At 37.7% G+C, this 26,203-nt stretch overlaps 4 protein-coding genes across 5 annotated transcripts; 2 read left to right on the top strand and 2 right to left on the bottom strand.

The window, feature by feature from the left end:
• The first annotated feature begins 1,863 nt into the window (after nucleotides 1–1,863).
• Nucleotides 1,864–6,828, top strand: LOC131001504 (O-fucosyltransferase 31-like). Its single transcript, XM_057927891.1, has 10 exons — nucleotides 1,864–2,679; nucleotides 3,620–3,682; nucleotides 3,768–3,849; nucleotides 3,974–4,044; nucleotides 4,155–4,243; nucleotides 4,371–4,574; nucleotides 4,948–5,218; nucleotides 5,583–5,810; nucleotides 5,907–6,104; nucleotides 6,341–6,828. The coding sequence occupies exons 1-10, from the start codon at nucleotides 2,545–2,547 to the stop codon at nucleotides 6,548–6,550; spliced, it is 1,551 nt and encodes a 516-aa protein (XP_057783874.1). The 5' UTR covers nucleotides 1,864–2,544; the 3' UTR covers nucleotides 6,551–6,828.
• A 3,193-nt stretch (nucleotides 6,829–10,021) lies between these two features.
• Nucleotides 10,022–17,565, bottom strand: LOC131001505 (mechanosensitive ion channel protein 2, chloroplastic-like). 2 transcript variants are annotated; one of them, XM_057927893.1, is made up of 13 exons: nucleotides 17,308–17,565; nucleotides 17,155–17,220; nucleotides 16,641–16,798; nucleotides 15,498–15,621; nucleotides 15,275–15,372; nucleotides 15,087–15,200; nucleotides 14,341–14,401; nucleotides 12,744–12,893; nucleotides 12,493–12,603; nucleotides 12,043–12,210; nucleotides 11,829–11,942; nucleotides 11,502–11,558; nucleotides 10,022–11,252 (listed from the first exon to the last, which is right to left on the bottom strand). In XM_057927893.1, exons 1-13 carry the CDS (start codon nucleotides 17,383–17,385, stop codon nucleotides 10,353–10,355), a joined length of 2,199 nt encoding a protein of 732 aa, XP_057783876.1. In that variant the 5' UTR covers nucleotides 17,386–17,565; the 3' UTR covers nucleotides 10,022–10,352. The 2 variants fall into 2 exon arrangements, with proteins under 2 accessions (XP_057783876.1, XP_057783877.1); XM_057927894.1 differs by having other exon boundaries at nucleotides 17,155–17,214; nucleotides 17,308–17,447.
• A 2,325-nt stretch (nucleotides 17,566–19,890) lies between these two features.
• LOC130998139 (uncharacterized) lies at nucleotides 19,891–22,339 on the top strand. Its single transcript, XM_057923572.1, has 4 exons — nucleotides 19,891–19,957; nucleotides 20,041–20,375; nucleotides 20,553–21,889; nucleotides 21,988–22,339. The coding sequence occupies exons 1-4, from the start codon at nucleotides 19,891–19,893 to the stop codon at nucleotides 22,322–22,324; spliced, it is 2,076 nt and encodes a 691-aa protein (XP_057779555.1). The 3' UTR covers nucleotides 22,325–22,339.
• Nucleotides 22,340–22,397: 58 nt separating this feature from the next.
• On the bottom strand, nucleotides 22,398–25,724 carry LOC130998140 (uncharacterized). The gene is made up of 5 exons (XM_057923573.1): nucleotides 24,807–25,724; nucleotides 23,460–24,725; nucleotides 23,281–23,388; nucleotides 23,002–23,205; nucleotides 22,398–22,919 (listed from the first exon to the last, which is right to left on the bottom strand). The coding sequence occupies exons 1-5, from the start codon at nucleotides 25,389–25,391 to the stop codon at nucleotides 22,464–22,466; spliced, it is 2,619 nt and encodes an 872-aa protein (XP_057779556.1). The 5' UTR covers nucleotides 25,392–25,724; the 3' UTR covers nucleotides 22,398–22,463.
• Nucleotides 25,725–26,203: the final 479 nt, after the last annotated feature.

Genomic DNA, 26,203 nt, shown 5'->3' on the forward strand with positions numbered 1-26,203 from the left:
TACAATAAAAACATGGACTTTCGTAAAAATTGCATAAGTGGTCTAGACTTACACTTTTTGACTTGAACTATGATGTCGATGACCCGAAGTTGACATGAAAATTACGTGGAAATTTTAAATTATACTTGGAACATTCTTAACAAAATTTGAAAATACTCTTCTTCTTTGAACCTAATTTTGCACAATCAAATGACACTTTAAATAACAAAAAATGATAGTACTTTTTTTTAATGCAAATGATATTTTTTATAAAAACAAATGATACTTTGTATAAAAAAATTGTGATAACTATAAATGATAATTTTAATTCATGCAAATGACATTTTTAATAGAAAAAAAATGATATTTTATCCCATTTACCGGGGCATAGAGGGCAAAAAGTGGGGAGAGGAAGTAGAGGGTCGGGTCCAGTAGGGCGCAGGTTGACCCAACCGCATAGGTCTTTCTAGCGGGAAAGTTTGCCAAGATCAAATATAAAACTCTAAGAAAAATATATATGCAATGCGCATTAGGGTTGGCAAATCGTGTGTGTCTGGTCATTGTCGGGTCGACACGACACGTTAAGATCAAATACGAACATAACCTGTTAAGAAATTATTCGACATGAATACGAACACGTACAACATGATTTACAGGAACACGCCACGAAAACGATAGCAACAAGATATGAAAACGACACGATCTAGTAAAAACCTGAATAAACTCGACCCGGTAGCAATACGATAAAAATAAGAATTACGTGAATTTATGTTGCTTGGTGACGGAACAAAGAATGCGATTAGGAAAAAAAGTCTCCAAAAAATCAAAAGCCCTAACTCTAATAATAATATTAATTCTAATGGGTTACATGAACCCGATACGAAATTATTATGTCTTTATCAGGTCGATATTATAAGTGTACAAATCCGATAAAGTTTGATACTAACTCATTAATTTCATGCGATTATGTATCGTGCTTTCATGTCGTGTCAAAATTATCAGTCCTACCGCATATATATTTATAAAATCTTCAGATTTTACTTAATAAAAGTAATAAATATAAAAATATTTATACTTATTAATAAAATATTAAATTTACACACTTATTATATTTCATGTCGCACAAGAGGAGTATTATTATTATTATTATTATTATTATTATTATTATTATTATTATTATTATTATTATTATAAAAAATTGGTTTCTAAAGAGCGTTATATGTGAAATTAAACTAGAATAAGTTTAGTAGGAGTATTAATTAATTCGTAGACTAACTAGTTGATGATAATTTTCATGTATCCGTCCATAGTAAATCTTAAACAAACATTAATTATAGGATGACGTTCTAGGTTTAGCAAATTGGTTTATATATATATATATATCTTTTTATTCTCGATCAGATTCAAGTATTGCATTATAATTAAGGTTGAATCAAATATGCGAAAAACGATTTTCTAAAGACACTTCCTTTTTGGTCCAAAAAAAAATACACTTCCTTATTGCATTAAACCCGTGATTTTCATTAAGAAACTTTGGTGTATGTGTCTTTTTCTCTCTTCCTGTGAGGGCGAGAAAATTAGGTATTTTCCGAAATTTATACTGTCCTTTGTGATAACTACAACGCATTTCCATTTGAATTCCATCCAACTAGGAATTTTCCAAAATTTCCAAACATTCCAAAAAAATGAAAATAAATAAGGACAGTGTAAAAAAGAGAAAACTCCATCATCCAAGTTTTGACCATGGCGACAGCATTCTGTCGGTGGCGCGATGTCCCAATCACTAAAAACAAACACACCCCACTAATATTTTCTTTTCCTCACATAATTTCCCCAAAGATTAAACCCAATAAACCTCAAATTGTATTAAAAAAAAATTGCAAAGATTTTTCACAAAAAACCTGCATTACTACACGAACCCATTTCATTGTGCGACGCGTAGAAAGCGGTGGCTGAAAAATCTACTCGGTCGGCTGTCTGAAAAGACATCCCAACCAATTAAATTACTCCCCCTTCTACACGAACGCTCCAAATCGCTGCAGCTGTCTCTTGTCCTTTTATTGTGAATTTTTGTGAGTGTGTTTTGTTTACAAAACGTTGTTTCGTTGTTTCTCGCCATCTTCTACACTGCATTATTGTTCAATTATTGTAATTGTAGTACGCAACCGTTTTTATTATTTTTTTTCCGCCTTTATTTTGGGTTAAAAAGTGACTATTGTGAGAGATCATGCTTCTGTTAGTTGTGTGCATTTCTGATTATATTACTGAAAAATAGGATCTTTTACTCCGTATTTTTGTGTGTATTTTATGTGGTGCATTACCATTACTGTGTGTATGTCAGTGTGCGTAATAAATAGGCATGTGAACTGATAATGAAAATGGCCCTCTTAAATTGTAGTTGTAGTCCCTCTCTCTCCCCTCCTCTCCCTTTCTCTCACATGAAAGTAACTTTAGTCGAGTGTTCCAAGGTTTGGAGTTGAATTTCATTACTTACAACAATAAAAAAAATAAAAAGAATACATGTGCAGTTAGTTGCAATAAAGATCAAGAGCCATTATTATTAGTATGAGGGAGGGTTGTCATTCTCCCAGTCACAACCACAGAGGAGGAACCATGGCTGGAGCCCTGATGCTGCTGCTTCCCCTTCTCTTTCCAACTCTTTTCACTCCTTTCAGCCATGCCTTTCCCTCAGTTCTCTCGGTATGTATTTGATGTTTTGGCTTTCATTTCTATGTTGATTTATGCGTTGTATGTGTGAAGTTGTCTTTGTGTTTGGTAAATTTGCTTTTTTGTTCGATCTAATGCCTAGTATGTGCGCTTGTCATTGTGTTTGTTAAATTTTGCTATTTCGTTTATTAGTTATAGGAGAGAGGTGGTTGCAAAAGGGGTGAGATTAGAATAGCAAGAAAACTTTTACCTTGTATGAGAAATGGCATTTTGTGGAAGTTTGGGAATTGTTAGGTAGGTAGGGAAAGATTTGATCTTGATGGGAATTTTAAGATTTTTGATTCTTGTTTAGTTATTCGGTTGTTGAGGAATTCATTTCCAGTGTAGATTTTCTTTGATTTGGTGGCAGTTTTTTAATTGAAATAGTAATCATATGTTGGTGTATGGAAGAAAGACATATATGCTTAAACTGTATAGTTGGGAATTTGGAATTTGGCCAGAATTTCCAAAAAAAGAAAATGTTGAAGTAGTTCAATTTTCTAGCAAATTGGTCAAGCATAGAAGTATTGTGTAACTTAATTGCTTATTATATTCGTTTTGAGTGCGGACTTCATGTTGGAGTAGGTAATATGCATATGTATTTAGAACTATATTTTAGTTGTTCCCTTGCTGGCTGGATTAGTGATTTGCATTAGTAAATGAGATTTAAATAGAACTCTGGAGGCAACTTGTGGATGATGTCGTCATGTTTATCGATGAAAAAGCATATAGGTATTAGAAAACTACTCATGATGGAGGCCGAACGACTGATCTGAACATATAGAGATTTAGCGGCTCAGTTTCCCTGGGTATTAAAGTTATGCCTTATATGAGTTTCATGGGTTAATGAATGTGTTTTCTTTGGTTTACCATTAACATCTTGTAGGCTGATAATTGTAACATTCTCATAAGCTGACAATTGTATCTGTTGCAGGAGTGGAATGCTCCAAAACCGCGACATACTCGTTTACTTAGGAGTGCTCTGGAACGCCAAACTGTGAGTAAGAGCTCGCTAATTAGTTTGCACGTCTTTAGCAATATTCGTTCTTCAGGGTGCTGATGCATTCTTACTTTTGTTTCAGTCTGCGGAGCAACAAGCTGAACTATGGAGGCCTTTGGCCAACCAAGGATGGAAAACTTGTCTCCGACAAGACAGTACCTCCAGTAAGTAGAATTGTTTTGCATCAATTTTTATCTCCTATCTTTTAAGAGGAAGGCATAGCTGAATCGGATAATCTAAACCGTCTGTTTAGTCCCCTTTATGTGAATGGTGTTCTTTCTTGAGCAGCGCTGCCAGAGAAATCTCAAGGCTATATTCAGGTGTTCCTCGATGGAGGACTAAACCAGCAGAGAATGGGTGTAAGTAATTCAGTTTGTTATTAGGTGGCACGTGCACAGATTCTGTCTTTTTTGAACTGGTTGATATTAGTTTATCTGGAGTCACTAATATATATAATCCGTTTATAAAGATTTGTGATGCAGTTGCTCTTGCTAAAATTTTGAATGCAACACTCATAATTCCGCATCTTGAAGTAAATCCTGTTTGGAAAGATTCAAGGTCCTCTTTATTGAGTTCTTACCCTTCAAATGAGTTTTGTTAGGACAAGAGTTCTAGTTCATATTCTTTTTTTGTCTTCAAGCTTTGACCCAAACGAGACAAATGTTCTTTTGTCTTTTCCCTGCAGCACATTTGAGGATATTTTTGATGTCGACCACTTCATTAATGTACTGAAAGATGACGTATCTATTGTTAAAGAGTTGCCTGATGAATACTTTTGGAGCACTCGGGAGTACTATGCTGCAGCAATTCGAGCTAACAGAGTAAAAACGGCACCTGTTCATGCTTCAGCAAACTGGTATCTGGAAAATGTCTCCCCTGTCCTGCAGAGGTTGGACTCCTAGAGATTTCTTTTGTTTTCGGATTTGAATAATTTTCACATTCTTATCATATACTCAAATCAGGCCACATGCTTATGTCATTCGCCATGTCCTTGGAATCATTCATGTTTCCTTGATTTCTTTTTGAAACATTAAGTGTTTCACGACCTTATATTGTAGCTTGTTCAGGAATCAAGAGAAAAGCTTATTTCTTGTCTGAATAAAATCTTGTATACCTGAATAAATTCTTCAGGCTGGTTGTATCAGTTGAACACTTGAGTTCGTCAGCATCTTATGCAGCTGGCCTAAGTAGTATCATCTTTGATCTTGTTCTGAACTTCAATTTACATCAGGGTTTAATTGTTATGTTTTTGGGTATTCCAGCTACGGAATAGCTGCAGTTGCACCTTTTTCCCACCGTCTGGCTTTTGACAATATGCCCAAGGACATCCAGAGGCTACGGTGTAAGGTCAACTTCCAGGCACTAGTCTTTGTTCCTCACATTCGGGATCTGGGCAACTCTCTTGTCAGTCGTCTCAGATATCCTCCCACCACAAACGATGTCGACAGCGGTAACTACCTCACAAGAGTAACTGATTCTAAAGACAAACACGGGGATGGAAAATTTGTTGTTCTCCACCTTCGTTTTGACAAGGTATGATTGCTTATAGTGTCGGTAATACTCCACCTTTGTCATCAGCGGTGTGAGAAAAGATGAATAATCAACCACTTACTATTTCTTGGAACTAACCATTTATTTAGTGGGTTATTTATGGATGAATAAATAAGAGCATAGATAATTTGTGGGCTAAATTTGCTTTCCTAGTTCATTAATTATGTTTGTAGTTGGACTTAATTCTATAGATACTTGTTACTTTGTAGTATCCTCCCTTCGAAGAACTTTTACATTGTTTCGCCTCCTTGGATGCTATAAACATCTCATGGATGCACTCTGAGACTACTTTGCCTTTCCTTGGTAACTTCACACTATAATACTTCAGTTTCATTCATTGATTCAGGATATGGCTGCTCACTCAGCTTGCGACTTTGGTGGAGGCAAGGCTGAAAAACTAGCTCTTGCCAAGTATCGACAAGTTATTTGGCAGGGAAGGGTGTTAAATTCTCAATTCACTGATGAGGAGTTGAGGAGTCAAGGGCGGTGCCCGTTGACCCCAGAAGAGATTGGATTGCTTCTAGCGGCTTTGGGGTTCGACAACAGCACTCGCTTGTATCTTGCTTCTCACAAGGTATATTCAGCAATGTTCCTTTGTTTTAGGTGCATAAACTGTTATGGCAGAACCTGCAGTTTCTTGAATTTGCTATTTTTTGCGATTCTGTTTTAGGTGTATGGCGGGGAAGCGAGGATCTCGACCTTACGTAGTTTGTTTCCTCTTATGGAAGACAAAAAGAGCCTTGCGTCTTCAGAAGAGAGAGCTCAAATCAAAGGAAAAGCTTCACTATTAGCTGCAGTTGATTACTATGTCAGCATGCACAGCGATATCTTCATTTCCGCCTCTCCTGGAAATATGCACAACGCCGTGGTAATTACTTCTTCCCATAGAATCTATTCTATAAACTTGTAATGTCACACTCGTAAACCAGATATCAATCACGAAAACTTGTGTTAGACCGTATGACGGGTCAAGATCCGCCAAGCGGGACTCATATCGGATCCAAGTTCGTATGCGGTGGCATATTTGCCATTTTGTTAGTGTTTGGTATGGATGGGTACTGAATTATTATGAATTAGGATTGTAATTTCGTTGCAAATTTCCAGGTTGGCCATCGAACATACGAGAACATGAAGACGATAAGGCCTAACATGGCCCTTTTGGGGCAGCTTTTCTTGAACAAGAGCCTGACTTGGACGGAGTTTCAGGAGGCAGTTGTCGAAGGGCATAAAGGCCGGCAAGGGCTACTCCGACTACGGAGGTCCCAACAGTCTATTTATACATACCCGGCTCCAGACTGTATGTGCAGTGCTTGAGGTTGTTCGTGTGTTTATCGTGTCGATCCTTGTATGAATTTAGCCTGCATATAGTATTAGTATGTGTGGCTTATGGCTTGTATTACTTAGAAAAAAAAATAAATGGTTTCTCATCTTCATTCATTTGGGATCGTCCAAGGGGTTATAGATTTGTAAAATTTGAGGTCGTGATCAGTTATACAATTATCTTGAACCAGCATTTAGGATATGATTGTAATATGTTACACATTTCCACTGTCTTAAATTATTTTGTTTAATTAATGCATTTTATCTTTTAATACTTATTTTTGAGAAATTCTCCCTTCAAATTGTGAAAGGATATGAAACATTACTAGTATGACTTTCAATAATACTCATAATTAGAATATTACTAATATATTATATAAAATATATAAAAACCCACAAAAATGTAAACCATAATTCTCTTTTCCTAGCCTCACACACTAATTGTCGCCCCACACCAGCCCCCGACCAGCGGCCACATCTCCTCCCCTTCTAGTATTTGTTTATGCTTTGATTTAGGCCCATATGTTAGTGGTATAATGAGGTCGTCATTTAGTAAAAAAATTGTTATAAACATATGTTATTAATATGCGCCACATATTAATAGATACATATTTTATATATTTGTTAAAACAAATTTATGCGCCTCATTTCTAAAAACAATGCATGTGATTGTGCCCATATGTTTTTTATTTTTTATTTTTGAAACGGAAAGGGCACTAACATTAATCCAAATCAGAAACAGTAATATCTAGAAGTAGACGGAGAAGTCTGACTTTCAGATCATTACATCAGGACAAGACAACGAAAAACGAGCAAGCCCATGAGCTGCTCTATTAACCTCCTGACGCATATGAAAAAAAACAAGGACAACATTTCGACGAGCATGAAGGAACACCTCCCATAGCTCATCGCACAAGGAATCCGTCACATGATGAGAATCTTGTAGCACATGAAGAGCGAGGAGAGAGTCGGTATAAAGAGCTACTGGACCGAAATCATGTTCAAAACAAAAACCAATAGCAACAAGCATGGCGTGGAGTTCCCCGAGTAAAACAGTTTCGGTGAACCCAATCTTCCGGCAGCCCGCAGCCACCCCTACACCACGACCATCCTCTTCATACGCCACATATGTTAACATCAATTAAACAAAACAATTGTCATGAAATGAACTCATTTATGCGCCAATGATTATAGTTTAACTAATGCGCCCTTTGTTAAAACATAACGTTACGCACCTAATTATAATACTAAAATAACAATAGTATAATTTATGCGCCAATTGCCAATTTATATAATTATGCGCCATTTACCATTTTACGCGCCCTTATTTTATATTTTACGCACTATTTACCATTTATGCGCCTTTATTAATATAATTTATACACCTTGCATTATTTCTAAATCGTCAATGAAACCTAATTTAAATGGCAAAGTTGTGGCACCTAAAGACTCTCATTTATTGGAAATTTTGGATTTAATTTTGTCTACATGTAGTGTAGTGGTCCCGTCTACATGCTTATTTTCTCACTTTGTGTGGTGTAGAGGTCTCACGTGATGGCGCAAGTTGGGAGTATGCAGCAAGATAAATGATTTAGAACCTAAATACAAACCATAGTAAAATTATCCCTGCAAATCATTGTTCCGACACACATCATTTTCGTGTGTGACATGTTGAGTCAAACAAATATTAAAGTAAACAAATGAGTATGAGATGTAGACAATAGGAAATTAGGATATATTTGGTAGACACGTTATAAATGGTGGGTACTTATGCAAATTTTCCTTTCTAAATGAATGGATGTACAGCCCTACTGATCAAAGGAATGACGTGGTATGTGAGATTTTAAGGGCTGATTATTGTTGTAGACATATATCTTTCAATAGCCCCTAATTGAGAATCTCTCAACACCGACGAATTCTCAATGTTCTCACTCTACCGCATGGATGAGCTATATAGTTTTAGCGAAGCTACAACAGTTTTAGTTTGAAGCTGCAATTTTAGTTTTGACCGCTAGTATTTTAGTTTTAAGTCGTATTTTATTTTTATGTTGCAAAACGACATCACTTCTTCATTCTCACAATACTGCATCATTTTGGCTGTCCGAAATTTGTGCCACTTACTAAAATTGGAGTACCAAATCAGATTTGATTTGGCCGAAATTTAAATCCAGAGGAAATTTTGTAAATGATGAAAGTTTATGTATATTGACGCCAATTTTATAGAGTATGGAAAAATCATAATTTTGACTATAATATTTGAATTTACAACTAATTTATTATTATTATTATTATTATTATTATTATTATTATTATTATTATTATTATTATTATTATTATTATTATTATTAATTAATTAATTAATTAAGAATAGATTAATTAAAAAGCATCTTTTGAAATATTCTATTTTTCGTGTATAATATAGTAGACGGTTAGAGATATAACTAAAATTCCGAGTCATATTAGTGTTAAAATTGTTACTACATCCATCCATCAAGAATATACAATAATTATCCGATTTGGCATTAACAAAGAGTATACTATTTTTTTTTAACATGACCTCATTTTCTCTTTTTTAACTATAACCAATCATTTCTATATGCCCCACACACTCAATGCAACCACAACCACTCATTTCTACTTTACACACATCTACCAATTATTTTTTTAAAACCCAAGTCCACCAAAAATTATATAGTTTTGGTGGATGGAGGTAGTATATAATAGGGCATGACAATATTGGAGATGTTTTTAGATAGTTTTACTTTACATGATTGATAAGATGCATGATTGAATATTTTTATCTTTCATTGTTTCAATCTCATCCTTCAATGAGACATGAATCAAGCAAAACTTAATTTAAATGATAGAAATTATCAAGAACCTTGAGATATCCTAAAATTTCAATCCATCTAATTAAATAAGAAATTAATCTTATTATTTTTATCTATCAAGATTAATCATCAAGATCAAACGTTCCCTTAGAATTTACATGTAGCGAGTTTGGATGTATTTCAGGCGGGTCGAACGAACTGTTGTAGCTACAGATCTATTTCAGGTAGAATCCAAAACGTGTATCTATTTCAGGTAGAATCCAAAACGTGTATCTATTTGTTAAAGTTTTGCTGCATATAATTGCGACGACTCTTTAAATAAACAATTAGATCTAATTTGCTATAAAAAATTATGTTAAAAAAAATTGCAATAAATAATAGAAAAGAAATCCATTTCTTCTCTGAATTTGCGAGGGAATTTTAATATGCTATTTTATTTGTGATTTTGTCTGTTTTAGGAGTAGGCTGCATTCCGCCTCGAAAAAAAGTAGGCTGCATTCAGTTCTCTATTTTATGATGATTACATGTTTTCGTATTTGTATTTACATAGTTATTTCTGCATATAATTTCAATACAATGTTATGGCGAAAAATAAATACCTCATTAAAGATTTGTATTGTATGGTCGCAAAAACTCATCACAAACGGACTTACTATAGAAGGAGAGAAATAATCCACATTCCCGAAAAATATAGGAGAAAGGGATTTATGCCCCTAATATCTAGCACAAAAGGGCCAAACTATTACAAATTAGAACTAAATTTACGCATTACAAAAGGCAGCTCCGAAGATAAATTAAACTTCATAATACAGGAAGAAGCAAAATGGTGTGAGCTTCCTTTACTTGTATATTTGTTAATCAATCAATGGGAGATGTACCTAAGATCATGCAGTTTTCTCAAAAATAGAATACGTATATGTACAGTTTCGATTATACTTCCAATTTGTGCAATGCAGGATATGCTTCTATTTTTGCTGATCTGACTGCTCGTTACTTGGAGAGCCAGAGGCGTTCGGCCTCTTACTATCGTTTTTCTCCTCCGATGCTGCTGACCCGTTCCCACTACGCAATGTGGCCAACTCCTTTGTGTCTTCTGGATTTGGTGGGGCAACCATTTCTTCCTCGATGGGAAGGGTCCTCTTTGAGCCATCCAGAGCAACCCCGAGGACTATGTTCTCTTCCAGAGACGGCTTATTCGCAGGTGTCTGTGCAGCTTGCTTCGAATGTGAAGTTGAATAGGTATTGTCTGATCTTCTGCCCCCCGACTCTGGTGAGGAGATTGAGCTTGCATCTTGCCCCACCTTTTGCGGTTGCTTAGAAGAACTATCAGCTGTTGGACTTGGTTCTTCGACAGACTTGTTTTCAGTATTCGCAACAGTTTTTGTATTGCTACTGAGCTTAGGATCAGATGAGGATTTTGAAGCCATCTTCAGATCCTCCTTGGTCTCAACTTTAGGTGTTTTTCCAGCCTCAGACTTAGCTTTGGAATCTGATTTTTGCACATCTTTCGCCTTATCATCAGATGTTGATGGTCTGGATTTAGAATCAGTGCTTAAATTTGTTTCACCCTTAGCTTCTACCTTATTATCTGGTACTGGCTTTCCATTTCCCTTGACATCTTCCTCCCCATTTGCTCGTGCTGATCGAGCTTGATTCTTAGGCTTATCCTCCCCATTGACTTTATAGGATGGTTCAATCAATAGCACTGGGCGATTTGACACCCCTCCTCGATTATACATAGTTTCTGAAAATGGTACACTGTCCAAGTCCGCATCAGTAAATACTTTCTGAACTGTGCGGATGGGAGTGGCCAGTCGAGCACGATGGTGCCTAATGACTCTGAGTAGATCAAGCAAAATAGCTTCCTGTTGTCCAAATAAATGAAATCAAATACAATAATCAAATTGAGTTTTATCTGAACTAGTAGAAAAAAAACATTTATAATAGACAATCGGGTGATTCTTTTTTTACCAATCTATATATCATAGAGACCGTTTAAAGTCTGTTTCTTCTTATCCTTATTTAAGCTATGACCTCCAATGAATGTATCATTTAGAGGTTGTATAGAGTAGTGTTTATTGACAGAGAGCAATGGCCAAGTAAAAAATTCTCACCTTGACACATAAATATTCTTCAAAATGGGAGGTCTTCACAAAGCAGGAAACCATTATCTGCGTAATTGTGTGCACAAAAAAAAAAATCACATATGCATAAATTTTGAGTTATAATTGAATCACAAAGTGCATATTCCAGGTGATGATGAAAAATATTCACTAACATGTTTCAATTTTCAAATCAAACTCAATGCAGAAGATTTTGTAAACTCTCTCTCTCTGGTTGGGGTTTTGATAGGTAGGTGGGGCAACATCAACTGTTCTTTCCCATTAATTTCCATAGAAAAAAAATTCCCTTCAATTGTTCTTTAAAGAATTAAAACTCACCATGAGGGCCTGATTTTCAGGATTAATATTGTCCAAGAATACTCTTCTGTGCAATTTTTGTTGTTCCACTTGAGGATTCTTCGCCAATACCTTGCGCATATCAGCAACAATGTTCTGCACAGAGCAAATGACATTTTGAGATGGATCAAATAAGAGAACCATTCAATTCCTTTGCAAAGAATTTATCAACAACACAAAGTAAAACAGCACTCACATTAATTTTGCTGACATCCAAGTGACTGATGGCTAGGTGGGTTTTAATACGCCAATGAGTTTTTTGAGTGAGATTTCTCACAACATTCACAGTAAACTTGTGGTTCGGAATGTGGACAGCTTCGCGATCTTCACCTCTTACAATTGTTGGCGACCACCATCCAACATGCTGAAATAGAGCAACATTAGAGATGTCAGAAACATGACACAAGTAAAGAAAGGTTTGTACATTCACTCTGAAACTAGACATTCGCAACTTTCAAAAGTTCATGTGCATTACAGTGTGTGAACAGCAGTACGGCCAGACAGAGATACAGACTCTGAGAACATAATTAAACACCCAATATACAATTTCCATGACTTCAGACACAACATGCCTTTATAGAATTATGTGTAGCTATTGTTTTCAACAACTATTTTGAATGAATGTACGAAGATGGCCCATACGAACCTCAACTGTCCCAGAAACTTCATAACCTTCAATCTTGGTCTGAATCCACTCATTCACAACGAACGGCCGGGTAGCATGAATCATTGCACTTGAAAGGAAATTTGTAAAGATCTGAATAAAGAAACCAAGGACTCTTTGAGTGGATTTTACAAGCAATCTTAATTCACAAACAAAAACACATCTTAAAATAGGCAAGGAAACAGAAATGGACTGAGATATACTCAAAAAACGAACAGAAATTTCATTTACACCTCACGTCCAGCTAGTGTGAGCAGGACCGTCCCAAGACCCCCAGCTGTGAGCCATTTTTGGGTTGAGAAACCCAACAGTTCCATAAACAATGACACAGCCGCAACCCACACAGCTGTATATATAGCTTTGCCAGCAAACTGGAAACCCATCTGTCAAGAAGCAACATAAAACTATTGAGAGTGAACTAATTTCATAATCAAATGGAGCACACAGTATTCTGCTTTCTCTACTGGTACACTTAGATATCTTCTTCCGTTTTGTAGCTTTCAATTTATGCATGAAAATCCATTGAGCAGCAGCCAATGAAATTTGAACTTGACCTATAGGATCATGGACTCATCACTTACAATTATGGAAAATGGGTGGGATTATCTATGGTATCAGATTATGCTAAACTTATTGGAAAGTTGAATTATATAAATAATCCTTCCTTCCTGCAAAAAATGGCTCTGAAATGTCATTTGTACCAGCAACAGTTTAATTTTCTTTTTTCACCATGTTCACTAGAAATAAGATTGAAAATGAAAAAGATGCAAAAATTTAATGTTCAGAATTCCTGATGTGGCGTAACGTACTGAAAGCAGGCTAAATACAGTAAATTTTGAAATAAAGATGTAGAAGCAAAATAATAATGTAATACACCAACTTCAAGAGAACATGAAATACATATTTATTCATTGACCATCACTGCTGGTGACCACTAAAACCCTTCACACCTTTACTGAATATCTGAGCACTCATGCGGGACTTTTTACTGGTGACAGGACTAGTTCGAATAAGATAGGATCCTTAATTTACTACTCCCTCCGTCCGCCAAAATTATGTAAAATAGCTTGGGCACGGGATTTAATAAAATTGGTGATGATTTTGATGTAGTGGAGAAAGGGTCCCACCACTTTATGAAATGTGTGGTTGAGATTGAATTTTGAGTGGGTTTTTTGTAAATAAAGAGTGTTAGTAAGGATAAAATATTATAGAGGATGGTGGGACCATTGCCATAAAAGGAAAGTGACATAATCTTGGCGGACGCCAAATATAGTAATTTTTACATAATCTTGGCGGACGGAGGGAGTAATACATTAGCAAAGATTGTCTTATCAGTAACTAAAATATTTTAGTGGATAGAGAGTTCTATGTTAGTAGGGATACAATAAAATCCTCATTTACCATTATATACACAAGTTGCAAGAATTTTAATGGTTCATATGTGTTAGAAAAATGAGCATTGTCATATAAATATATCAAAGTAAGTCTTAATAATTTTGTTGTAGATTAGGGTTCCCTGTGTCGAATGCCTGCCATTCTACACATCCAGGGAGTTCATAATAAACATTTTTGATTTTACAAGTGTAAGTTATACACTATGGAATTACGAAATAGTTCCAGCTGAAGAATTTCAGTGGAAGGAACCTATTATATTGGACAGAGGTTTAGGTCAAGCAAGTATGCAGTTGACTAATCTTTTGAACAGGTGGTAAAGTGGTGATAATTAAAGTATTTGCGCACCACTATAACACAAAATAATTCTTTAAATAGTAAAAATAGTACAAGTGCATTAAAAGATCCTGTAGCATGAAACAAAGAGTGGGAACATACATTTCTAGTATCTGTGGGGTCATTTGTCTCCATTGCAAATTTTTGTGCTTGTAGGATCAAACTGCAGAAAATAATTAAAAGTGACATTAGTTCTCCCAGAAATAAACTTGATAACTACAAATTTAGAAGAACATATGTACCGATCAAAAAATATGATAAGAGACTTAAAGTGTAACAAAAATTACAAATCAAAGTCGAATTATGCACAGATCACAATTAATCACCTATCAAGCACCCAGGCAAGTTGTCTATGTACTTTAGCCAGGCTACTATTCTGAAAGTAGAAAATGTTGTGAATACGTATGTCCAAAACCGAACTTACTTTATCAGGACATTTTATTTTATATTTGGACTTATCTATTATATTTTGTGCTTAAACAAATAATTCAGGAAGAAGAGCAGAGAAGACAACAAAAATCGGACAAGTGATAAATTGGTGAAACTTCTAATCAAGCAAGGGAAATATCTTTAAACCATAAAAGTGGAATGTAACTCTCTGTGTGCATAATATGAGCATGAACATATAAATGAATGCTATATTCAACCAACAGGAAGCTCAGATGAATATACAATACATGAATCTGTATGAGGACCTTAGCAAGTCCAGCTGCCAATATACATGAAAACAATGATGGGAACCCAACCTCTATTAATATCAATGTCAGAGCAAAAGGAAAGTATCAACATAATGTAAATGAAAATCATTAGGAATCAACACCTGTCAGTAAAAAGGTTACAATACTGACCTTGACAGACAATATGCAAAGCCCAATACTGTTGACAAAGATCTGACAAAATTTAGGAGCCTTTGTTTAACAACCTGACCAGCTTCTGTGGGAATAGTTACTGGATCCAATGTTCTGTAAAATATTAATTTTTGTTTAGTAAACTTTGAGATCTGATTTTTCTATCTTCCTTTAGCAGACATACTAACCTGCAAATAATGATTGCTCCTGCCCACAGTAGCAATGGTTGAATATAAGATGTTATAATTTGATAAGTGCTACTCTTTTTCCAAGTATTATCACCCTTCTGCATATGTGCCAAATTTATTGTACTTGATTAGTCAATGTGTCAAGTACTCAACAAAGTTTCAGAGACCCTTCATACAAAGGTACAAACAACAGAAAACTGAAATATGAAGAAGAACACAATACATGGAAGAGTATGTTTCTGCTAAGTCGCACAAGTGGGCCAAGTCCCCATACAGCAAAGATAATAATACTGACTGCTGAAGCCAATTTAATCACAAGAGGACTTCCTTGCAAACGATTAAATGATCTGCAAGACACAAACTTTTTACTTAAGAAAAGTGACAGAAAATATTCAGAAATGTTTAGCTACAGAAATATAACAAAATCTCACACAGTTCACATCAGATCAATATTTCATGTGCAGAGCTATTGCTTCAACAGGGCTTGATAAGCTCTAGTTTATCTTTTCCTAAAATTGACACTCTCTTGAAGATATTTGTTCTCTGTACAGGCGGCATGACAGTTTTAGAGATGATCTAAGTTTCCTGAAGTATCCTCTCAAAAACATTCCTCAAATGATTAATAAGATGTGAAGAGTCCACTACCTATCTCCAGAAAATTGCTAAATTTTACAGGAGAGGAGCTAATAAGCTCCCATGAGTATACCCAAATTAACATTAATGGAAAAAGGTAAGGATAAATTACTTCAGTTTAGGATGTATTTACAAAAAATGTATGGTTAACATTTTCTAGACTTCTTGATTTTATTTTACCCAGATAAAAAATAAGATCTAACATCTTATAAGCACACAGAAGTGTTAGAGCACTTAGGAGTTAGAAAGATCTAATTATTAGGCACCCATAAATACCCATCAACAGTGCCTTTCACATGCCATATCAATATCATCAATAAACACAAGAGATATGCCAAATAAAGATCTTGAAATAATCCTTCAATACGCAAAGGATTATTGAAACTTTAACAGCTCTAGAACAAATTCTGTGAGTCAAATTTGGAATTTGGAGCAAGGCATAGCTCTTCTCTATATTAGAAACGAAAGACACAGGAGAAGCCTTTGTATAAGGTACTTAGCCCACTGCAACCACCCTGTTTGTGTTAGATACTTCATCACAATATATATCTTACAACCTACACTAGCAACCCTGATAGGTTGTTAAGCTATTAAACCTGTATTTCATGAGCAGCGAGTAAAATCAGCTAGCTATATTGTGGCTACCAACTCAAATGATACTGAAGTATACGCTAATCAACATTCTTCTCGGAAAAATCACACAAAAAAGCAGATGCTGAAGAGGAGAAATTACCTTGCTAATGTCAAGGTTGCATTCTTTAAACAGTTAGTGTCCAAAGGGGCGCCTGGATTTAAAAAACAATGGCACCTAAGCCGGTTATTTCTACAAGGAATGGTGCATACTCTTCTATTTATTCTCTTCGAAACATTTGAACTCCAAGAATAGTGTTGCTGAAAATGTAATTGAATAATAATGTCAAGCGCGGCCAAGAATAGAGAGCCAACATGCAGGCTAAATCTTCATGAAATGCAAAGTAATGTGAAGATACAATAATCAAATCCTTGGTACACTAAAAATCATATACATTCTGATTACCAAAAACACGAACTATTTTAAGAAACCACAAAGCACCTGCAAAAAACGACTAGCAAAGAGAGGCTTTCCCATCAAAAGAAAATCCTTTTAGAATTTAGAGAACTACTTTAATCGAAAATATAACTGCAAAAACAAAATGAAAATTTCCCCTTGCAGGAAAACCATAAGAAATAGGGCTCAAAAATAAAATCAATCCAATCACGGAACATACCAGTGAAATTGAGGGCAGGTTATCGCTCGATATACATAATCTGCCTTTTGCATTCGGATTCTGCAGCTGGAAAGTGATTATGATCAGAAAACAATTAGAGGAAAAATAGCTGACTTCAAAGAGAAGACTACACGATTCGCATAGGATAGTTACCCGAAATCTTTTACTACGCCCATTGTTCCGGCAGATTCCGAGCTGCAGGGAGAGCTGCAGAGAACCAGAAACAGTCATTCTCTCTCTCCTCGCTTTCCCCTCTCTCCCCCCTCTCTCTCTCTCTCTACCTATACATATGTATTTGTATGTGATCTACTCGTATTATTTATTTTATACTGTGTATAAATGTAATAATTAAATACGAAAAACGAAAATAACGAGAACAAGGAACAGGTGCGCTCCACGCCAACTGCCCAAGTTTCCAAGTTAGGAACGACTTTTTTATTTTTTGTTAAATCAACGATCTTTTATTGAGAAATGGTTATTTCTATAAAGTAAAGTAAAATTTTAAATCACTTCATCTTGTACATATCTTTTTATTTTTATGTTTTAGGTTATCTTTTACATAGATTGGGTTCACATTTTATTTATTTTTCCAGCTTGACGCAATAAATTCTATGGATACATTTGAAATCGGCAGTCAACATTTATTTAATTCTTCGGTGCCTTAACTACTAATTAAAATTTGTATACGGATTGTCAGAACCGATCACCTACCCACCGTGGGCAAGCATAACGTGCCCACCATTGATGTGGCAATTTTAATTAGGAAAGATAACTAATAAATCTTACTCTAATTAAAATTATCTTACTATAATTACAATTGCCACATCATGGTGGGCACGTTATGCATGCCCACGGTGGGTAGGTGATCGGTTCTGTACGGATTGTATGATACATATAATTGTAAATACAGTGCCTTATTAAATGTGCTATGATTATATGTAAAATAGTTTGAGAATTTTAATATCCTAAAGCTAAATAAAGTGTATATTCACAAGCATTTATAGAAATGAGTGTTTAGTACAGAAAGAAATAGTAGTATGAATTCAGAATAAAAAAATCAAGCTCGTTGGTATTAGGAAAGTATATTTTTTCAAGTATAATATCATATTTATACATATATACATATAAAAGTGTACTGTTAATTTTTTTTGAGGCAAAATTTAAAGTGCCCTTTCTCTTATGAATAATTTGAAAAATGCCCACCCTTATCATGCAAAGCACTACATGCCCTAAATAAGTGAAGAACCGAAAATGCCCTTTGAATGTGATGGATGTGCATTGTTTTCCGCAAAAGTACTTACACATCTATGACAAAAGTTGTTAAAGTGTAAGAAAAACATCAATTCATCAATTTAAACATTGAAATCGGTCAAATATGTGTTGGAACATGTGAAATACTGACAGAGAAGTTAATATTTATTTATTTTTGAATTAAAATCGAAGGTTTTACAAGTAAATCGTAGGCTAATTAATCAATGGAAAATAAATACTAAAAATTAACACAATCGATATTAGCACTCAAAACACACATTGGAAAAAAAAAACAAGCGTCCGACCGGGAAAAACAAGTGTCCGACCGGACACAAGTTTTCACCGGGCGGACACATATATGTTCCGGTCGGATAGATGTTTTTTTGGTTCCTATGTGTGTTTTGAGTGCTAATATGGATTGTGTTAATTTTTTGTATTTATATTCCATCGATTAATTAGCCTTCAATTAAGGGACATAATTTTTTTTTTTTTTAAATTGATGATAAACGACAAATATGATGTGAAATAGCTTTGTCAGTAAAGTATTCATGTCAAACACTCTAATTTCATTGAAATTCACCTGAAATGAAGGAATCTTTGTTTATATATGAGTGAATTCTCTCATTCTCTCATCCTCTCATCCGAACACTCAAAGTGAAAAAACACTCAAACTCATTAGAAATTCTAATATTTTCCAAGTGGTGAAGCTATTATTTGTGAATTCTCTCATCCGAACGTTTAAAGGTATGTCATTTTACGTTTGAAATGTAATTTAAGTTGGTTATTGTTTATTTTCAATGTTTTGTTTGATCCTATATGCTTATGTGAATTATTAGCATATTATAGCATACTATGATTTAAAGCCACGTTTGAAGGAAATACATGTGAATTAGAGCAAATTCTATCATGTTTTAAAGTATTAATTAGTAATTATTAGTTGCATTTTAGTTCTATACATATATATTGCTACATAACTCATGTTATTATGTTCGAAAATTATGTATCCGCCCGGACAAGTGTCCTTGAAAATGTGTCCGGCCGTGTGTAATTGTATATCATGTAATACACGGCCGGACACATTTCCTCGGCTACTTCCCCGGGCGGATAGATGTTTTTCGAGTGTATTAACATGTTATATGTTGTATTTTAACATTGTATTCCATTTACATCATATATTTATTTATTTATTATTTTTTCTGTAGATGAATGAATATGGGAGATACTTTGTGGTTAATTATGGAGGTGCCTTCAATGGTTATGAGTACATCGGCGGCTCTTCTAAGAATTTGCATATTTTCGGAGACACAATGGCCAGTACGGTGTACATGATAAATTACCTGATGATGGAGAATTCATTGAGCACTAATTACAGCTTGTATTATTTGACGAAGAGATTAAATGGCAGGGTATATAGTAAAAATATTCTTGCCGATGACAATGATTTGCTTCAGTTGCTGGCGTCGCAGCCACATTTTCCTGAGATTTATGTTGTTGAAGACGATTACAGTGGAGGAGTGTATGTTCCTTCGTTCGATCTCCCTCAATCTTCCGGGTATGGAGGTGAATCCAGTGCAACATTCGAAGGTGGGGACGGATTGGAAGCAATCCAAAGATATGCTTATTTAGACCTATCAGCCGGAGATTCACCGGCGCAACAAAGTGTTGAACCGTCGGTCACTTGGGGTAATGATCAGTCAACGGGTTGGCCTTCATGGGATGAGCCAAATCCGTACCAGTACGATCGCCTAATAACTGATCGTTGTTGGGGTCCAGCTGATGATCAATATACGTACGAGCCTCAGTTCGTGGAGGATGCTGGTAATGTAGATGAAGATTATGTTCCATCGTCTGAAGCCGAGACTGATACAAGCGCCTCTGAAGACTTGTCGGAGCCAGAGAACGTGAGAAGGGCGGGGATTGAATATGCAGGTTGGCAGAATTTGCAGATCGACGAGGATGATGACGAACAGGTTCCTGGAGCAGATGAACTAACTAATTGGTTAGTTCCGGTTATCCCGTTGGACGCCGCAGCGGCAGTTGTGGATATTGAAGATTATCAGCTATTGCCTCGGGAGTTGTCAAAGAATATGTATTTCAATAGCAAAGATGATCTGATCGTTGCAATCGGTCTGTGGAACATGAAGCAGGGCAAGGAATTTTCTGTCAGCAAATCAGACAGCAGACGAGTCTACGTCAAATGCAAGCATTCAGATACGTGCCCCTTCAAGCTCCATGCATCGTCACAAGATGGAGTCATTTGGGGAGTGTATAAGTTCACCAATGAGCACTCATACGACGGTGAGCTAGGGCGCGTAGCGCGAATAAAGGCCCCCGCAAAAGTCGTCGCAGCATATTTAGCACAGAAGATACACGACGATTGCGAGATCTTGAAGCCGAAGGCCATCCAGCTGGAGCTGCGACGTGAGTTTGGCGTACAGATCAAGTACGATGTTGCATTGCGAGCCCGTAATCGAGCCACTGAGATGGTTTATGGTCGACATGATCAGTCCTTCGAGATGCTGCCCAAGTACTTATACATGTTGAGACAATCCAATCCCGGTTCGAGGGTGGAGTGGGAAGTTGACGATGATGGCCGATTCAAACACTTATTTGTTGCTCTTGCAGCTTCGGCTACCCCTTTCATGTTCAGCTTACGGCCAGTGATTGTCGTCGATGGCACACACTTGAAGGGCAAGAATAGGGGTATTTTGTTTGTTGCAGTGACGAAGGACGGCAACGAGAGTTTGTTCCCACTCGCGTATGGTGTTGGCCCGAAAGAAAACGATGAATCGTGGAGTTATTTCATGTCACGCATTCGACGTGTTTATGGCCAAGCCGATCCACTTTTGATTGTCTCTGATCAGCATATCTCCATTGCCAATGCTATCAGGAATGAGTTACCAAATGCAACCCACGGCCTATGCTACTACCATTTGCAAAATAACCTGAAGCATTACGGTAAGGCAGTGGTCGAGGTGTATCGACAAGCTGCATTTGCGTACGAGAAGTCCGACTTCAATAGGGCTATGAACGCCCTGAAGGTTATGAAGAGAGCCGCGTACGATAAACTAATGGGGATTGGGCCGGAGAAGTGGGCTCGTTCGATGTGTCCTATGCCTGTGCGACGCTACAGTTTTATGACATCAAATGCTGCTGAAGCTTTTAATTCCAGATTGTTGTGGGCAAGAAGACTTCCTATATGCTCGATGTTAGAGGCAATCAGAATTGTTATTGAGAAATGGTTCAGCGAGCGACTAAGGGCTGCACAACAAATCGAGCAAGGCTTGACTGTTGAGGCTGGTAAAAGGGTAGCTATTGAAGTCCAAAAAAGTCGTCGATACACTGCACAAAGGTTGAGTGGCATGAAGTATAAGGTGCAAACTGCTGACAGAAGCTTCAAGGTGGATCTAGAGAAGAAAAAATGCGAATGTCGAGTATTTCAGCTAGACCAACTGCCCTGTTCTCATTCAATCGCTGCAATAAGGTACGATCATGAAATGATTACTGTCGGGTTCATTGAAATGTAAATATGTTCTAATGTTCGTTATATTGATTACTATCGGAGTTTGTTTGTTTTTATAGTGAAGCCGGTGATACGATCGCGGAGTATGTAGACTCGTACTACACGAATGACTTTCTTATCGATACTTACTCTCGCGAAGTTAATAATCTCCCGCCGAGACGCCAGTGGTTGGTTCCCGAGCACATCGCTGAGCAGGTTGTATTACCTCTGATTGTAAAAGGTCAAGCGGGGCGCCCAAAAGAAGGTAGACATCGAGGCGGTGGTGAAGGCACCAGCACACAAGCCGATGAGTCTTCTAGTATCAGGCGTCGTAAACCAAAGAAGTGCAGCATCTGCCATGAAGAAGGACACAGCAAGAGAACGTGCGCTGGCAGGGCGACTGAGCCCAGGGAGTAGTGGGATCCATTTGTGTGCTGTAACAGTTAATGATATTGATTGAATTATCTTAATATTCGATAAGCTGGAATGATTTACAGGAAATAATGCTCGTTGAATAACCAAATAGAAGCACACATTAATGTAACAATATACAAAACTATGCAAAACCAAGTCTAGTGATACGATGTGTCCTAGTTTCACACAACGAAAATATAGATCTAGCAATCTTGGCCCTGTATGCCGCCACGTTGTGGTTACCCCACTCAATGGATGGAGAGCCAGATATCAGTCGTTCTGCATACATGCAGACGAAAGGCCCGCAGCTGACAGAGTCCTGCTGGTGAAACTGAACCTCCGCTGGAGCAAACACCGCCGTCATAAGTGGGTACTTCTCCTTTGCCACTGTCGAATCAATGGATGTGTCGTCTAGCCACCTCGCCAACTGAAGGACAATTGGCAACAATCTCAGTAAAGGCAGTAGTTCACCAACTCGACCATCCTGCTGTCGAGGTGATAGCTTGTGGAATACTGGGTCATAGACCTCGCAAACCAATTCTCCTAACCGGATCCGACATAGGACAAAATGGTGGCCAATTATGACTGGCATGAGAACCTATGACAAACCACAATGAATTGATAAGAAACAACATATAAAGCACAAATGACTAATGACAAATAATTGTTTAACTGATTACCTGTGTGGCATCCATCCATCCTATATGACCAGGAGGAAGTTCTTGGCCCTTAACGGCTTTTCCACGTATTTGGCAGAGCCAGTCTATCCGGGGCTGCCAACCATCAGCTATTGCTCCATGCGTCAATATATGATACTCCTCTGGAGTAAACTCACTGGCTGCCCACTTCTCCAATAGAGCGTCCCACTCGCCCTGGAGGTATATCTACAGATCAATAGAAGTAATTAATAATTTATATTCGCACCAATGAAAACATACAAATAATGAAAGTTTACTTACAAACCAATCCGTGTCTAATATGATTGTGTTATTCATATCTACGTCATCCAGTAAATCTGCTGAAGCTCGAAGTCTATTTCTCAAGCTTAAGAAATACAAGTCAATATCCTGCAACAAAGTTAAAATCAATAAGTTAGTAGAAAGTAATTTAACAATGTTAAAATCAATAGATTATTTACCCCAGTTGTGAATTCCTGGCTGACATTATCCATCCGCGCGAAGTCGTCGTACTCCCGCAAACCACCACTTGCCTTGACATAAATCTCACGACCCCTACCCTCTCGACACCTAGCCATCCACTTCTCATAATGGTCACTGCAGACTTGTGTCACTGGACGTGGCATTTGGCTATTAACCCAAGGCGATCGCTGATAGTTAGACGGACGCCTCACCCTCTGACTGCGACGCGGGGGCTCTGCTGGCGGCTGCTCTGCCTGTGGCTCAGGCTCTAGGTGCTGCAGCAGCAGTACCTGTGGCTGCTCTGCCTGTGGCTCAGGCTCCTCCGTCTGAGCCTGTCCTGCCGAACTGGACTGTCCCCACTCATGTGGTGCAATAGAAGTGAGCGGTTCAGCAAAGAATATCGGGGTCTCTGTTCTATACTGCGGCTTCAGGAATGGGGAAGACCAATGAGGGTAGACTTGGGTCGACCAGTCAAAAGTTTGCTCCGCCGGTGTGTAGTCGCCCTGAACAGACTGATTCATGGCCCGCCACTGCTCGTCGTAATCCTGGGTCTCTGGATGGCGTGGTTCCTCACCGCGGGGGTCGTCGTCGCAGGAACGTGAAATGCTTGGCCCTGAAGCGTCGGGCCCTAAAGCACTGGGTGGAGGAGACCGTCGCTGTGGAGGAGACCGTGGCTGTGGAGGATCAGGGGACCGTCGCTGGTCATCATCATCAGGGGAGTCGGGCACTCGGAAATGTTTGCTCTTCTTGCACCTATCCTTTTTACCCTTGCTCTTCAGTTTCTCCACGAATTTGCCGAAGGCCTTCTTAATCTCCTGACGGATCGTCTTCTTCACCCACTTACGATCCACCTCACCCTCGCTGGGACTGGATACAGTCCGAGATCCGCTCGATGATGAAGAAGTATGCGGCGCTGGGCGCTTGCCCGGATCTACTGAATGACGAGCCGGCTCGTGGGGTCGAGCATCCCTCACAGGGCGCGAGCCCGGATCTACTGAATGACGAGCCGGCTCGTGCTGTCGAGCATCCCTCACAGGGCCCCGGACACTGTGACTGCGAGTCGTACGAGGCTGTCTAGGTACATCCTCCTCGTCCCCGCGCTCCTCCACAACACGGGCTCCGGTGCCCTGTGGAAATTGGACACCCCGAGCTAATGGGTTGTCGGGGGGCCTGAAGCTCACCGAGAGTTCGCCCGGTGTCAGCGCTGATATGAAGTAGTGACTCGACAGATCGTCATCATCGGGGTCCAGGGGCATGACACCACCCTAGAAAGCAACAAAGATAATATATTAGAACATAAGTAAAACCAGTAACGGTGTGGAGGATAATCTTAAATAACTGATTACCTGTCCCTCGAATAGATCGCGCAGACCGTGAAGCTTCGGCTTACCCCTGAAAGTCCATCTCAAACACCGAGGGTGCGCTGTCGGATCACCGCTAGATGCTGCGACCATGTGTCCGAAGCCCGGGACGCGCTCCAATGCCCAGACATATAAAGCCCACGAAGGACCGTAGAAGTGATACTTCTCGCCCTTTCCTGTCTCTCTCGTATAATGGCATAACATCTTATACGAATACGCGCCCCAGGGGAATCTATCAAATGCAGCCAGATCATCCACCAACACCCAAAGCCACGGCTGTACCCGCGCATCCAACCCAAGAACAAGGGTGTGAGCCACACACACGAGGACAGCACGAAGGTACAGGCTCCCATCCTCATCATCCACTCGACGATCCAAATCGCACACGCGTTTGATGAGCGACTGTATGGTCATGCTTCGCGCACCGCAGAATCGTCGGTATGCCTCCACGCGACTGCAGTCGTGCTGTAATGTCGCATCGAACCTCGATCCCCCGAAATTGAGCCCAGTCACTAATGCGTAGTCCGCAGGGGAAAATCTGACTCGTGCTCCGCACAGAAAGAAGCACATCTCATTTTCTTCTGACACAATCTGCCTCGATACAATCTGGTGTAATGCTTTATTGCTCTTCGCGCCGGGCCTCCAATCAGTGAAATGCCCAAAACATGATGCTCTAAATCTTCCCAATAAATCTGAATTGCACTGTTCGCCGACCACATTTAAAGTTTCAACCAGCTCCGGAAAATGTGAATCCCTATAGTAGGTGCTGATAGCAACCTCCGTCTGGTCTATAGTGTCGCGACGAAGATATGGGACATTCGCCTATTCATTTACAAAATGAATACCATATTAAATTCAGTAAAAAAATTAAAAAATAATACAAATAGGCATAATTAAATAACTACAATTTAATCAATACCAACCAATTTAATTAAACTGCAATTTAATACTAAATTCAGTAAAATTCAGTAATATTAAACTGCAATTAAATTCCGCAAAATATTAAAATTCAATAATTCAGTAAAATACTAAAATTCGAGAAAAATAGTCAAATTCAGTAAAATATTAAAATAGTAATTCAGTAAATTCAGTAATATTAAACTGCAATTAAATTCAGTAAAATTCAGCAATTTAATATTAAATTCAGTAAAATTAGTAATTCAGCAATTTAATATTAAATTCAGTAAAAATTCAGTAAAATATTAAACTGCAATTAATACCAAGCAATTTAATTAAATTCAGTAAAATATTAAAAAACGGCAATTTAATTAATACCAAAAAATAACAGTTTCATTAATTAATAATTCAACAATTATAATTAAATTAAATTCAGTAAAATAGTAATAATTAACGTAAACATACAGATACATGGAAAAAAGTAT

This window comes from Salvia miltiorrhiza, chromosome 8, assembly GCF_028751815.1.
Source record: "Salvia miltiorrhiza cultivar Shanhuang (shh) chromosome 8, IMPLAD_Smil_shh, whole genome shotgun sequence".
Lineage (NCBI taxonomy): Eukaryota > Viridiplantae > Streptophyta > Magnoliopsida > Lamiales > Lamiaceae > Salvia > Salvia miltiorrhiza.

Coding starts and splice junctions, on each gene's coding strand:
- LOC130998139 (XM_057923572.1), top strand. CDS start 19,891: ATGTTGTTGAAGACGATTACAGTGGAGGAGTGTATGTTCCTTCGTTCG. Junction 19,958..20,040: donor GATCTCCCTCAATCTTCCGG/GTATGGAGGTGA, acceptor TAGACCTATCAG/CCGGAGATTCACCGGCGCAA. Junction 20,376..20,552: donor ACGAGGATGATGACGAACAG/GTTCCTGGAGCA, acceptor AACATGAAGCAG/GGCAAGGAATTTTCTGTCAG.
- LOC131001504 (XM_057927891.1), top strand. CDS start 2,545: ATGAGGGAGGGTTGTCATTCTCCCAGTCACAACCACAGAGGAGGAACC. Junction 3,683..3,767: donor GTGCTCTGGAACGCCAAACT/GTGAGTAAGAGC, acceptor CTTTTGTTTCAG/TCTGCGGAGCAACAAGCTGA. Junction 4,244..4,370: donor CCTGTTTGGAAAGATTCAAG/GTCCTCTTTATT, acceptor TTTTCCCTGCAG/CACATTTGAGGATATTTTTG.
- LOC130998140 (XM_057923573.1), bottom strand. CDS start 25,391: ATGTGCTTCTTTCTGTGCGGAGCACGAGTCAGATTTTCCCCTGCGGAC. Junction 23,206..23,280: donor TATTAGACACGGATTGGTTT/GTAAGTAAACTT, acceptor ATTGATCTGTAG/ATATACCTCCAGGGCGAGTG. Junction 22,920..23,001: donor GATGGATGGATGCCACACAG/GTAATCAGTTAA, acceptor GGTTTGTCATAG/GTTCTCATGCCAGTCATAAT.
- LOC131001505 (XM_057927893.1), bottom strand. CDS start 17,385: ATGACTGTTTCTGGTTCTCTGCAGCTCTCCCTGCAGCTCGGAATCTGC. Junction 12,211..12,492: donor AAGTTTCTGGGACAGTTGAG/GTTCGTATGGGC, acceptor GCTCTATTTCAG/CATGTTGGATGGTGGTCGCC. Junction 11,253..11,501: donor AAGAATATTTATGTGTCAAG/GTGAGAATTTTT, acceptor TTTGGACAACAG/GAAGCTATTTTGCTTGATCT.